Raw genomic sequence first — 13,360 nt, 5'->3', positions numbered from 1 at the left:
GATTTACCAAACTCAACTTTCAATGATATGAGGGAAAAGGACAAGAATCCTGCTCACACTGCTACCATTACTATTAATTGGAGTCCTCTATGCCCTAGGTAGGATCTACAGTACGACTGCCTCCATATATTAAAAACAAATAAACATCTCTGAAATCCTGTAATCCATATATCTCATTTCATCTCTCGAGACCGAAGCTTACGACAGCAAACTCCGTTTATATCAATCAACATGGACATATCATATAAAATTCATAAATAAAAACCAAGGCTCCCAACGCCGTACAGATGATGTATCATGTTATCTTAATGTCAAATCAAACCAAGCCAATGTCTTGTCTTTTCTTTTCTTTCTTTTATTCCACCGGGTGTGGGAGTTATTTAGTTGTTGCTTGGTGGTGCGGCTTGGATGTCGTCGAGGGTGACGTTGACGGCGCCTGCTTGGACAAGCTATTCATTCCCTTTTGTTAGTTTGGTGGATTATACAGATGGGAGAGGATAGGAGAACGTACAGCTCGTCGCAAATCGTCGATTAAATCATCGACATCTTCAATACCCACGCACAACCGGATCAAATCTTCCGGCATGGCGCGCTCCTTGCGCGTCTTGGCGTCGATGCTGGCGTGGCTCATGCGGCACGGCATGCTGATCAGACTGTTGACGCAGCCGAAGCTGACGCTGATGGCCCACAGCTTGGCGCTCTCGACGATGCGCTCGCTGACGCCGACGTCGCCGGTCTCGAAGGAGAGGACGGCGCCGGAGCCACGCGCCATCGAGTGGTGCAGGTCGTACTGCGGGTGCGAGCGCAGGCCCGGGTAGCGGACCTTGAAGCCGTGGGACTCGAGGTACTCGGCAATGCGCATGGCGTTGGACTGCTGCTGATCCATGCGGACCTTGAGGGTCTTGATGCCGCGCATGAGCAGCCACGAGTCGAAGGGGGAGAGACCGCAGCCGGAGGCGTTGATGGGGAAGTAGAGACGCTCGCCGAGGGCGAGGTCGTTGACGGCGATGACGCCGGCCATCAGATCGTGGTGGCCGGACAGGTACTTGGTGCCGCTCTCGTAGACGATGTCGGAGCCTAGCTCGAGCGGGTTGAGTAGCAGCGGCGACATCATGGTGTTGTCGACGGCGACCAGACAGGCTGGGTTGGCCTCGTGCGCGGCGGCCGCGATCGTGGGGATGTCGACGACCTTGATGAGCGGGTTGGTGGGCGTCTCGAGGAGGACCATGGTCGTCTTGGGCGTCAGCACCTCGCGCACCTTCTCCGGCCGTGTCGTGTCGACGTGGTGTACGGTGATGCCGCCGTTGGTGGACAGGAACTTGAGGAGACGGTTGGTGCCGCCGTAGAGGTCGTCGCCCGTCACCACTTCGTCGCCCGGTCGGAGGAGCCGCGTGATCACGTCCAATGCAGCCATACCGGATGACACGACGAGGGCGCGTTGGGCGGACATGACCTTGGCGAGATGGCGCTCGAGGTGTGTCCGAGTCGGGTTGCCGGAGCGAGTGTAGTCATATTCACCACCTCCGTCACCGGAGCTCTGTTTGAACGTGGCACTCTAGAGCACAATTGATTAGTTTCGACAATCTTGTTTGTTCCTGTCTTATTTCTTATTTCTTTTTCCACCTCTTTCGTCCATTCATTCTATCCCTTCTTTCCCATGAGTGAACCAATTGAACCGTACCTGATAAATAGGAACACTACTCGCATTATACTGATCGCTCCCCTCAGTATAAACAAGCTCGGTAGCAATGGCATAGCGCTTCCCCGTGCGCGGACTCGACGGCGCCGGCGAAGGGGGCAAGTTATGGCCATCCAAGTCGACACTCGGGAAAGGCTTCTTCATGGCCGACCCAGCCTTAGAATCGGAGGCCGACATCGCAGCGGGGCGGGGATGGCGGTGTAGTGGGGAAGAGAGGGAGTCAAAGGAGGGTTAAGAAGGGGGAGGACAGGACACCAAAGCAACCACAGGAGGGGTGTCGGGGAATTGATAGATAATATCAACTGATGCAAGGAGAATAAAACGGAGAGAAGTGAAGGATAGAAAGATGGAAAGATGAAGATGAAGGGGATAACTTTCTTTCCCCAGAATTGTTCGGCGTTCGCCCCTTTGCACGTGCCCTGATTGGCTGCCTGGGGCCCTCTGCGATTCCGTCATCGCTGCTAAACCCTTTTGGGAAGTAAACACCTCAGGCAGTAAATGGACAGTGACTCATCACGTCATTTGGTTCACGAAGGGAGATGCAGAGAAATGCATTCATTTCTATATACAGAACCGCAGTATGCCCGGCTATTCATCATTATGCATGTGCAATCAACGTCGCTATCCCACGGCATCACTCCTAGCCCATACGCCTGACGACGGCCCTGCTCAACGGGCGCAGTGCTTCCGTATAAATCAACCAAATAGAGCCCTCGCATGACATGCCAGAATGGCAATGAACCCAGAACGCGAAAGAAGTCAAGATGGAAAGGCAGGTGAAACAGTAGAAATAAAAAACTGGAATAAAGTAGAATAAAATAAACAAGGCGAATGGGAGTATCTGAAACGGAAATCGATCGCCTTCCCGACTATAAAGAAAAAAGAGCACGCCCACGCCAGGTCCACGCTTAGGTGGCCATTTCACCAAAGCTACCGTTGATCCCGAAGAATTGAAACCTGAGTCCAGTCAGTATGCGTTCGTACTTCTACTACCGATAATCCATGATTGGAGAGAACCCCGGAAATACGTACCAATCTTCGACGTTCAACGTCGTCGGTGCCGTGGGCCCGCTGCGCGAGCTGCTGCTCCAGTTATCATCCGGACTCGTGTGGTCCATGGTCGCCGTCCCGCCCAGGGGCGCATCCAGCCCGTGCATGGGCCAGGCCTGTTGGTTCTCCATCCCGAACATCGGCTGGGGTTGCTGCCCCTGGAGACTGATGCCCGGGGCATGCTCGAGAGCAGTTCGGGGCTGCCCTGGCCCCCTGCCGGCCCCGAGGTCGACAGACTGCGGGTCGGCAACTGGTGCGGCATCATCGGCCGCTGGTCCATCGCAGGATTCTGGAGGTGTGGGTGCATGTGCAGCTGGGGGTCGACGGTGGCGCTCGGGGGGGAGGTGAGCTCCGGGAAGATGGCCGTCCCATCCGGGAACAGCTGGTCGGGCTGGAAGTTCTCCCACAGCGAGGGAGAGAGATTCGGCGACGTCCGCGTCACGAGGAACAGGTCGGGTGGGGTGGCGGGAAGCGAGAATTGGTTGTTGAACGGCGTCGTGGGCCGAGTGTTGGACCGCGAGTTGCCTTCGCGGGGACCCAGCGGAGACCCGTGCGGCACGCTGAGGCCCGGCTGCCCCATCTCCCGGGACGGGGTGGCGGCGGGTGTCTGAGGTCGGGATCGCTCGTACGAGACCGGAGGCGTGGGACCTCCGTTCGGCAGACCGATGTCCATCTCGTCGAACTTCCGCTTCGGCGGCTCCGGCTTGCGCGCCAACTGCTGATGGGCCATATCCGGCCGCACGCGCTGATGCCGCCGGCCCGCGGCCTTCTGGAGTCGCTCTTCCAACACCTTGTTGCCCAGGATCGACTCAAACAGGGTGTGGACCATCTTGGCTACCAGCCATACCTTGGACACATCCTTGAGCGCCTGCATGCAGATGTTGATTCGCTCCTGACAGGTGGCCACGACGGAGGGAACGGAGGATCGCATTTGGTAGACATGCATGATCAGGGCGGAGAACAGACTATATACACTGGGCGGGAGTCAGTAGGCGCACGGCAGCGAGCCATGGGGCAATCATTCCACTTACATGAACGCAGGTGTATATCGGATTTCTTTGTGCGTCTGGAGGTTCTCGACAATCGATGTGATCATCCCCGCCGCTTGGAAGGCAATGGTACGCGACGGGTATGCCATCTCCTCGACGCGGTAGCTGCTCGGAACCGACGACGCCGGTGGCATGTGCGCTCGATGTAGCAAACAAAGAGTGGTACTGTGTTGATGTCAGTGAATGTTGAACGCACCGGGAGGCAGGACGAGGGAGAACTCACTAGTAATTGGCATGGAGCAGACCGGCCCAGAAATGATGCCGCTGGCGTTGCCAGCACACCTCCTTGGGGCAGTTCTGAAGCCAGTCTGCCAGGGCCATATCCGAATGGGTCAAGTCCATCGCATTCATGCGTCGGGACTTGGACGCCACGGAGTATTGCTGCGAGAGGACGAGGCCCATGATCTCGCAGAGTTTGACGTACTGGAGGAAGAACTGGACGTGGACGGGTTCCGGGGGGTACTCGGCCGCGATATCGATTTCATCTTCGATGAAGTCGTCTTCGGTCAACATGCCCACATCCGAGTCATCCATATTGATGCCGATCGGTCGTCCTAAGGCGACCGCCACGGATCGGTCGCGCGTAAAGAGGGTCCACCAGATTCGCTTCCACAGCCTCTTGTCGGGCTTGATGAGTTGGGAGGATTCGACGCTGCGTTGGTTAGAGATCGTCGGGCTTAGGAGTCAAGAAGGAAGGGAGAAAATACCTTCGATGCATGCCCGACCCTTGAGCCACTACCATGGCCACCCGAGTCCAGTAGAACACGTTCTTGGTCACATCTGGAAAGTTAGTTAGCACGGTCACGGTTCACTGTGTTGCGCCTTCACCAAAGTCACAGAAAGGATAAGAGCTCACCTTCGGGCCCTTCCCAGTACCAGCCCAGGAGAACCAATGCTTGCACGATCGTGACACGGTCATCTTCGTAGTTGGCATCATACAACGCCTTGGCCCGCTTGTAAAAGGTCATGGCCGCGGGGGTCGTCGAGCCGTTGGCATCCATGAGCTGGGGGTTGGTGCAGACCCTGGATCCGGCCAGGAGAATGGCTTGGAGCAGCAGCAGGGACGGCGGGTTCCTGGGGTCCCGGTAGTGGCGCATAAAGCGGCTGCGGTTGATGATGGGCACGACGGGGGCCACCCACTTGAAGTAGGCATCCACGAGTTCATCGCACAGGGGCTTGGGCGGGAGCAAGAAGGCGCCCCGTTGGTGGAGGATGTCCAACTCCAAGTTATCCAGGTCGGTCAATCGAGCGCGGGACCCCCGAATGTTGGGCGGTAGCGGATAGTGGACGACATCGGTCGTGCCATGACGGTCCTGCACCAGCAGGGACAGATTGGACGACTCGCCGAGATACGCCACGCGTCCGGCCTCCTTGATCGGGGCACGGGCAAATTTGGGCTTCATGAACTGGGCGTAGGTGGAGTTCTTGGGATCCTCCGGGGCGGCCTGCGCTTCGGGGAGGGGGGTGGTAGAGGGCATCCCGTCGACGGCCATTTGATTGTTGGGATAACCAAAAGCATCCTTGGCACCCGGGGGGGCCTCGGACAGTTCCCGGTGACTCGGAGGTTTATCGCTGCGCTCGTCACTTCTAAGAGAAACAATGTAGGCCATGGAGTCAGTATTGCGTCGATGCGACCGTTGCGACCGGTGGGGGAGGGGATGGCGCTGGTTTTGAGACGTACCCGCTGCCCGGTGTTTCCTTGGACTTGTTCTGATTTTTCTTGCGTTTCGGCGTGGGGATTTTACATTCGATGGAGAAGGCTACACAGTTGGTGCACGGAACACCCAAACTGGCAGCGTCGCAACGGACCTGGTGGAGGGGGGAATGGTCAGCGATGTTTTCCTGCATGAAACGTTGAGGGGGAGCGACCGGTGACAAGCGGTCGCACAACCAACAAAAGCCAAGCAACAGGAGAGAAAAGTGACCAAAAGAGAAAAAAGGAAAGGAAGGAGAGAAACGTACCTTGCGTGCATGGCAAGTCTTCACACAAAAGAAGACAGGTTAGCCAACGATTCTACAGCAGGGAAGGGCATAATGGTTGCGTGATGGTATCATGGGACAGCAGCCAACAATGACAGGCAGCAGCTGTGAAGGTGCAAGAAGAAGCCTCGGCACCTCGGCCCATCGCATGTCGCGTCGACCTCACAGGAATAGAGAATATGAGACGTACCTCACACGCACGCGACGCACGCTGTCTATAGATAAGATAAATAGCAGTTAGCATCGAACAGGGTTGATTTTGAATTTAATCCCATCCCTTTCCACTCCAGAGCCTCGACTCGAGGCCTGGGGGAAGGACTGCGCCCATCCCCTCGTGCAGCCTCAGACCCCGCGACGAGCAGGGACAGCTTCCCCTCGTCTCTCATTCTCGCCTCCAAGCAACCCAGGGATGTTTCTCCGGACGAAGACGAAAAAGAAAGATGACTCACCTTCGAAAACTCATCTGGCCGTTGGAACTGGTGCGCACGGTAATTCCTGAAGTTCCGGTCGAGCCCGCAGTACTCGGGGCCGGGCTGGGTCGTGAAGTTGTAGAATCGTTGGTAACGTCGCCTGTTGTGCTCATGGCCAAAAGGTATCCATCCAGAGAAGTCGGAATCGGGGAGGAGACGAGAGCGATCGTTTATTAAAAGGATTGCGGGGGAGAGCGAGAGAGGGAGGGGGCGCGGTTTGGGTAGCGTCACGACACGTTCCAACAGGGTAAAAAAAGGGAAGGGGAAAAAAGAAAAATCAATGGATGATAAAAAAAACAATAGTTTATAAATAGGAAAAGGGACAAAAGTCAAAAGTCGTCGAAGAGATGAGAATGCAGACGAAATGAGGTGCAGCACACAGATCGATGGTGGAAAGAAGAGGAAAAATAATACAAGGAAGCGAAATTGAAGGAGTGGTGGTTGACTTCTGTTCCTCGTTCTTTTTCAGCCTTTTGCCTTTTCTTGTATTGTCGAGTTCTTCTCTTGGATATTTTATTATGACTGAATGATTTTTCTCTTTTTTTCCTTTTTTGATCACCTTTTATGATTCGCGATCGTTTTTTTATTTTAATTTTTGAATTCCCCCCCCCCTGTCTGTTGGTGAAGTAATCTGGAACGACGGGCAGTGGGTAAGGAACCTATCGCGACCTGGAGAAGGTTCAAGTTCCGGGGTGGAGAGAGCAGGGAACAATCGAGCGAAGGAAGGATGCAGGGAGAGCGGAGATGGCAAGTCCAGGAGAGTCAATTAGGAGGAAGAGGGGAAGAAGGAGAAAAAGGACCGGGATGAGAGAGGAGAGAGGAGATCAGGAACCGTAAGTTAGTACCAGTAGTACTCCGGAAGGTCTAGAAGAATAGGCAGTCCTTAGTTGGTTATGGATGGGGCGGAGTCAGTCACGTCGTTGATTGATTATTATTATGAGTTCAGTCAGTTCATGATCATCTCGTTAGTCGGGAATTACTCGAACTAGCGAGTCACCAGGACTATCAAGGAGAGATGTGGAGAAAGTTGCTTCTTTTCATACGATATACGCTGCTTTTACCCCACGCTATTCCACTTTCCCTATCCATAAGTTGATCCTATACATTTGCCACCAAACTCCTGAACTAGGACAGCTTGAATGTCAGTATACCTAGGTAACAGCTAAAGCTGACAGACACTCGTGTCCTATTCTGATCCCTATTCTTATCCCTATCTATGTGGGGAAGAATCCAACCAAGAATCCATCCGACGATCGACTATCAAAAAGGAAAGCAGATCGTCCATCTCAAGAGGTCCTCACACAGACCGATGTTTACCCCGTGTCCAGTCCAGTCCAGTCCGTCACCAACACTAGAACCAAATCAACCAAGTGACTCGAATACACTTCAAACGGCGGGATTCGGGATCCAAGACCCAGGATCCGCGCGCATCGTAGATCCAACCCAGGGGCACGAAACGTTCGAACTGTCCTGAGACAGGGGAATGATAACCGAGCTTTCTTAGTCCTCTCTCACCCTTTCTCTCTCCGTGTCTGTCTTCCACTTGGAGTCGCTTGATGAAACCACTCGTATAGTCTACCAGGTTTGTTGTCTCTAACCTCGTACCTTGACCTTGTCTGATGCAAGCCCCGCTGGAGTCCCACGCGGAACGGGAGGGAAGGGCGCCTTGCAGACAGGATTCGAAAGAATCCCCCGGACTGAATCATTCTTGACATGTAAATACTAGAAATACTAATATTATCATTCTAATAGTAATAAATATAATAAGGTCAGTTCCGACTGGCCCATCACACCCGGTTCTACCCTTGTCAGCAAACCAGGAGGATCTCTCCCCACACATCATTATTTCCTCGAATTACCCCATGGATTCCCCAGATAATCTTATTATTATTATTCCATTGTCTTTGTTATTATTATGATATAATTGATCAATTTATTATTGTGTCCTGAGCGGGAAGACACGGGTGGAATGGATCGATGTGCGCATGGGACACGAAGGATCCATCCATATTTCCACTGCCTCAGTTGTTCATTCCATACATACCTCTTAGCCTTTAGACCTTAACTAACAAGTAAGTAGCAGTACATATCCAAGTATCTGCCTAGATACCAAAGCTTAGCCATGACATCCATTATGGATCCATATCCATCCATACCCACCCAAATCGAACATCAAGCCCAGGAGCCTTCTCCTCTTCTAGTATTCTATACCACCACTCTATAATAGACATATAATTGATCCACTCCCCCATAACCAAATAACCTCACCGCCACCTCAAGATACCTACCTACCTACCTACCTACCCAACATCGGAAACTACCGGAGCGTGTAACCATACCCTAATATCAACCTCTATATGCTACCCACCCACCCCGCAATCCACATCCACTCGAGCCTCCACCAAGTTAACTTCTGACGCACGGTGCTGAGTGCCTACCTAGGCGAGACATGCATACATACATACATACATGCATATCATGTCGTCATAGGAGGGACTTTTTCAAGTGTGGTTGAGAAAGTGTGTGGGGGTATGTGCGTGGTGTGCCTGAAAGGATCAGGTACCTGAGCTACGTACTTTGTAGATGATAGGCATGTAGGTAGGTGGGTAGGTAGGTAGGTAGGTAGGTACTAGGTAAAGTAGGTAAGAGGCAGACAGCTCGTGAAGCCTCGGCTATTTCAATCCCTACCTCACCTACCTACCATACTCCAACTCTCCCTCCCTCCACCATCCCTCTCTACATATGTACGAAGCATGCACGCACGCACACCCGCCAAGCAATGACATACCCTCCACATGGATGATGGCATGTATATGCCGCAGACGAGCCCAGTCTCAAGTGCCTGCGTCGCCACACCGCAATTTATGTAGGTGTACTATATAAGGGACGTGCTCAGTACCTCCCTTGTCATGTCTCGCTTGGGAGCCGAATCAGCGGAATCGAGACGCGGGGTAGAGGTCTTTTTAATCCTAAACGTAATATATGTCTGACGTATGATGTCGAATGGGGGGAGGGCTGGCCCCTCAGGATCGGGTATGTACCGAAAGGTACCTACTTGGTTTAGGTTTGTGGCCAATGGGTATTGATTTAAGTGGTGGGATTTTATTCTGTTGTAGAAGGAATAAATGAATATCTAGTGTCTATAGCGGTACTCATATACACAGCGATCAAAGTCAAAAGCAAGGATTAAAAAAAAGGGAATAAAGTAAAAGGGAAGGGAAAATATTAGTTCGGTTGTTTCCCCGTCGAGCCATCGTCTGCCGATCCATCCACGGTAACACCCTTGGCCGGAGACCCTAGATCGACGCCACTAACGAAGACCTCGCTGAGGAATTCCAGGCCGGCGACGAACGTGCACAGGAAGCTGGCGATCAGGAAGTGGCTGATGGTGGTGCCGATGTCGAGCCAGGAGCCCTCGTCGCGGACCATGAAGAAGAAGTTGAGCGTCATGACGTCCGAGATGGACATGACGACCATGAAGAGCGCGCTGGGCGCGACCTCCAGCCGGCGGTTGAGGAAGCCCAGGTTGGCGCTGATGATGGCAAACGGGATCAGCAGTTTGAGGATCAGGAGCGCGCCCTGGCTGAAGGGGCTGAAGACCGGGATGAGCCGGGAGACGCTCTCGAGCGAGAAGGACGACACGGACGCGATGTTGCCGGTGCTGAAGAAGGCGGATTGGAGCAGGAAGAAGAAGAAGAGCGCCACGCGCGCATCTGAAACGCCAAGCGTCCGGTACCTGTACGCTTGGCCCTGCACGATCGCCGTCGCTTGGGGGCTCGGCTGGGGGCGCGCATCGGAATCTTTGCCCTTTTGAGAATCGTGCGTCCGGGTGGTTGGTGCGGCCGTGTGCTGATACACCGCGTGCTCTAGCCGAACCCACGTGATGAGCGTCATGCAGAACACAAAGTAGAAGAGCCCCTCCCAGGAGATGGTGAGGATGATGAATGTGGGGGAGAAGGTGAGAAACAGGATCATCGATCGGTGGAGGTAGTGGCTGCTCGGGTACAGACGATGCAGGAAGGGCAGCATAAGCGACGCGACTAAAACACTGTGTTAGCGCAAACGGCCGAAACACTCCGAAACACGAGGCGAGGAAAAGTCAAAGTCTGTCATCTGGACCAACGTACCTAGCACACCCCAGCCAACCACTTGGTTGCCCCACGGCAGACCCTGCTTCGCCTGGAGAGACAGGGCACTCGAACGTGTGACAATCAGGGCAAGCAGCACCATCCCAACCTATCGCACGTCAGTGGCGGTTCCGCCTAAACAAGGGAGCGGAGGCCTGGGATGCCTCCGGGTAGGCTCCTTACCTGGATTCCCATGACAGTCCGCGACCCACAGCGCGAGACCTCCGTGGATTTGGTCGGGGCATCTTTCGCGAGGATCGCATCTTCGAACAGCAGGTACAGCAAGCCCGTGAAGAACATGAGCAGGGCACCATATGTGCTGCAGGAACACGTTAGAGAGTGGCGACTTGCGTGTTTAGGTTTACAGGGTCAACGCTTACATCATGTCGACATCCTCCACTTTGTTGGCGGACAGTAAGGTAAAGCTACTCATCAACAGGCAGCCGACCACCCATGACGCAGACAGCATGCCGTGATTCTTCACCACCTTGGTGCCATACATGAACGGCCAGAACGCGCCAAGAATGAAGCAGACGGTATAGATCTCGCGTTGAAAGTAGGATTGCACCTGTACACCCGGTCAGTCAATACCACCGTCCGTGTGGTTGTGCTCCAACATACCAGTGCCTCCAGCACGCCCACGAAAACGACCATCTGCACCGCAAACGAGAAGTATCCCCGCACGGAGGTAACGTGGGACAACAGTATCTGACGACCCGCAGCCAAGGCCTTCCGCCGGGCAAAGACCTCTTCCCAAAAATAGACCGGGAACAAAGCGTAGAAGTAATATCGCCACGAGGACTGCTGATACAGGAAAACCGAAAAGAGCGCGACGAGGATCGACGAAAAGAAGATCGTGCTCGTCACCGTCCGGTTCGAGTCCGAGGCACCGTGCAAGACGTGCAGATCGATGACGGTCGTCAACGCATATGCGATCCAGCCCAGGTACCCGAGCGTCACGATCGTCCGTAGGAAGAGCCAATCGTAGGTTTGCAGATAGCGCAGGCCTTCCAGAGCCGTTGCCAGGAGCGTCGCCGAGAGGCGAATGGACTCGTCATACGCGCCGTTCGCAATCAAAGACTTGATTTCCTCCAGGTGATCGTCCACCGAATCATCACCCCGATCGTGAAGGGGCTCAAACGGCGTGTACCGTAGCAGCGCGGCCTTCTTCTGCCCCTCCTTCACGCGGTACATTTCTAGGACCCCTTGGGTGTTGGCAAGTGCCGCCAGGGCCTTGTCCTTCGGGCCCGCTTGGAGATACTCCAACGGTAACTGGCCCACGGAGTTGGTGGGAAAGTCCAGTCCGGCCAGGTAGGCCATGAGCGCCGCGACGTCCGCCTGGGCAACATCATTGCGGCGGACGGTGTCGAGTCCCCAGTCCGCCGACACCCCGTCCTCATGTCCCGACACCGCGCCGTCATGGACGTACTGCGGTTTGGCGACACCGGAGCCCCAGGCAACCAACGGCGTGCGGGTATTGTCCGGATGGCCATCGCCATGGCTTCCGAAATCGCTCATCCCGTGGTCCGCAGTGAACACGAAGGCGGTCTTGTCATCGGCGTAGAAATCCTCCACGAGCCTCGTGATCTCCTGCACGCCCTTATCCACGACCTTGATGTTGTGCAAATACTCCTTGGAGTAGGGACGGTAGCCGTGGCCGGTCGTATCGAGCCCCAGCAGGTGCAAGAAGAACACCAGCTTATCTTGACGCAACGTCGCATCCAGCGCGGGATCCTTCTTCGCCGCAGCGAAGAGCTCCTTGACCTTGTCGAACACCCAGATGTCAAGCAGCGTTGCGTCCGACGTGAAGTCTTCCGCCTCCTCTCCATACATGTCCGCATCGATCCGGCCGGGTTCCGCGCCCTCCTTGAACATGGGGAGGATATCCGGGCTGCCCCAGCTCCACGTGTGCCGACTCCGGTTGAAGACGCTGTCGAAATTGACCGGGTTCAGTTTCCACCCCGTCGTCACGGACGACACATCCTCGTATAGACCGGCGATCAAGGCGACATGTCCGGGTCTCGATTCGGTGGGGACGCGCGTGTGGGAGATGCCGAAGGTACCGTGGGAGAGGACGCGGGATCGAATGAAGGGCGCGAGGTAGACGGGCTCCGAGTTCTCGACGTCGGCCGGTTCGTCCGGGTCCGGTAGCGCCTGGAAGGCCTTGTCTGCGCGTAACCCGTCGGCGACAAACAGGACCAGTCGGTTCGCCGGCGCATCGGCGTTGGCATCTCGTTCGACCCGATACGACTTCATCCCGCTGACAATGGGGCTCACGAAGTATATATCGAAGATCGAATAGGCGTACATGAGGTGGAAGACCACCGCGAGGGTTAGAAACCACCCCCGACTGAGGCGAGCCATCGTGGATGGGTATAGGATATGGAATCCACGAAAGGGGAGAGACCCCGACTAAGGTAATAATGGTCTTGTAGGTCCGTCCAATGATCACAACAAACAAGAACAGTAATCACGAGAGAAAAGAACAGTGGATGGCGATACACAGGGATGATGAGCGGACAAGCAAGCCAATTGCCGCAGCATCCTCAATGCGACGAAGAAACGATCGACCTAGACGTTAGTGAAGTAAGGTAAGAGAGATGAAGCAACAGAATTGGAAACGTTCCAGAAAGCAGAAAGCCAGTTGGCGCGCGTTCGAGGTCCGCGGTGGGCCAATAGGGGTTCCGCCCGGGGGACCTTGAGGCGGACCTGGCATTCAGGACTGTGGAGTCGACACCACTTTATTTGTAGATTTCATTTATCGAGAGATACTCTGGAGTATAGTTTAGATCGCCATAGGGCAAGATAGAATTGAGTCTACTACTAGGTAAATAGCACGAAGATAGTGTGAAAACATGTCATGATCAATACGAAAGTGGTATTGAATACGGTACCGTAATACATGCCGTACCTGATAGACAATTCAGGCAGGCGGTGAGCGGCATCTCCCTGACATGTGACGTGGACCCAACGGTCGGCAAATCC

The 13,360-nt window shown here is 54.5% G+C and overlaps 3 protein-coding genes across 3 annotated transcripts; all 3 read right to left on the bottom strand.

Annotated features, from left to right (window-relative positions):
- Positions 1-157: 157 nt before the first annotated feature.
- On the bottom strand, positions 158-2,031 carry P168DRAFT_250448 (cystathionine beta-lyase STR3). The gene is made up of 3 exons (XM_024834215.1): positions 1,682-2,031; positions 512-1,555; positions 158-449 (listed from the first exon to the last, which is right to left on the bottom strand). Exons 1-3 carry the CDS (start codon positions 1,874-1,876, stop codon positions 381-383), a joined length of 1,308 nt encoding a protein of 435 aa, XP_024694225.1. The 5' UTR covers positions 1,877-2,031; the 3' UTR covers positions 158-380.
- Positions 2,032-2,544: 513 nt separating this feature from the next.
- farA (CeGAL family transcription factor) lies at positions 2,545-5,517 on the bottom strand. The gene is made up of 6 exons (XM_024832664.1): positions 4,655-5,517; positions 4,506-4,578; positions 4,022-4,450; positions 3,781-3,963; positions 2,732-3,723; positions 2,545-2,656 (listed from the first exon to the last, which is right to left on the bottom strand). The coding sequence occupies exons 1-5, from the start codon at positions 5,406-5,408 to the stop codon at positions 2,745-2,747; spliced, it is 2,418 nt and encodes an 805-aa protein (XP_024694224.1). The 5' UTR covers positions 5,409-5,517; the 3' UTR covers positions 2,545-2,656; positions 2,732-2,744.
- Positions 5,518-9,398: 3,881 nt separating this feature from the next.
- Positions 9,399-13,064, bottom strand: P168DRAFT_266291 (mannose-ethanolamine phosphotransferase MCD4). The gene is made up of 5 exons (XM_024834958.1): positions 10,997-13,064; positions 10,756-10,943; positions 10,559-10,694; positions 10,376-10,484; positions 9,399-10,288 (listed from the first exon to the last, which is right to left on the bottom strand). The coding sequence occupies exons 1-5, from the start codon at positions 12,737-12,739 to the stop codon at positions 9,474-9,476; spliced, it is 2,991 nt and encodes a 996-aa protein (XP_024694223.1). The 5' UTR covers positions 12,740-13,064; the 3' UTR covers positions 9,399-9,473.
- Between the last annotated feature and the right edge of the window lie 296 nt (positions 13,065-13,360).

The sequence above is a fragment of the Aspergillus campestris genome (assembly GCF_002847485.1).
Source record: "Aspergillus campestris IBT 28561 chromosome Unknown P168scaffold_4, whole genome shotgun sequence".
In the NCBI taxonomy this organism is placed as follows: domain Eukaryota; kingdom Fungi; phylum Ascomycota; class Eurotiomycetes; order Eurotiales; family Aspergillaceae; genus Aspergillus; species Aspergillus campestris.
Note: the sequence above shows the minus strand (reverse complement) of the source record. Positions and strands in the feature narration are given on the sequence as shown.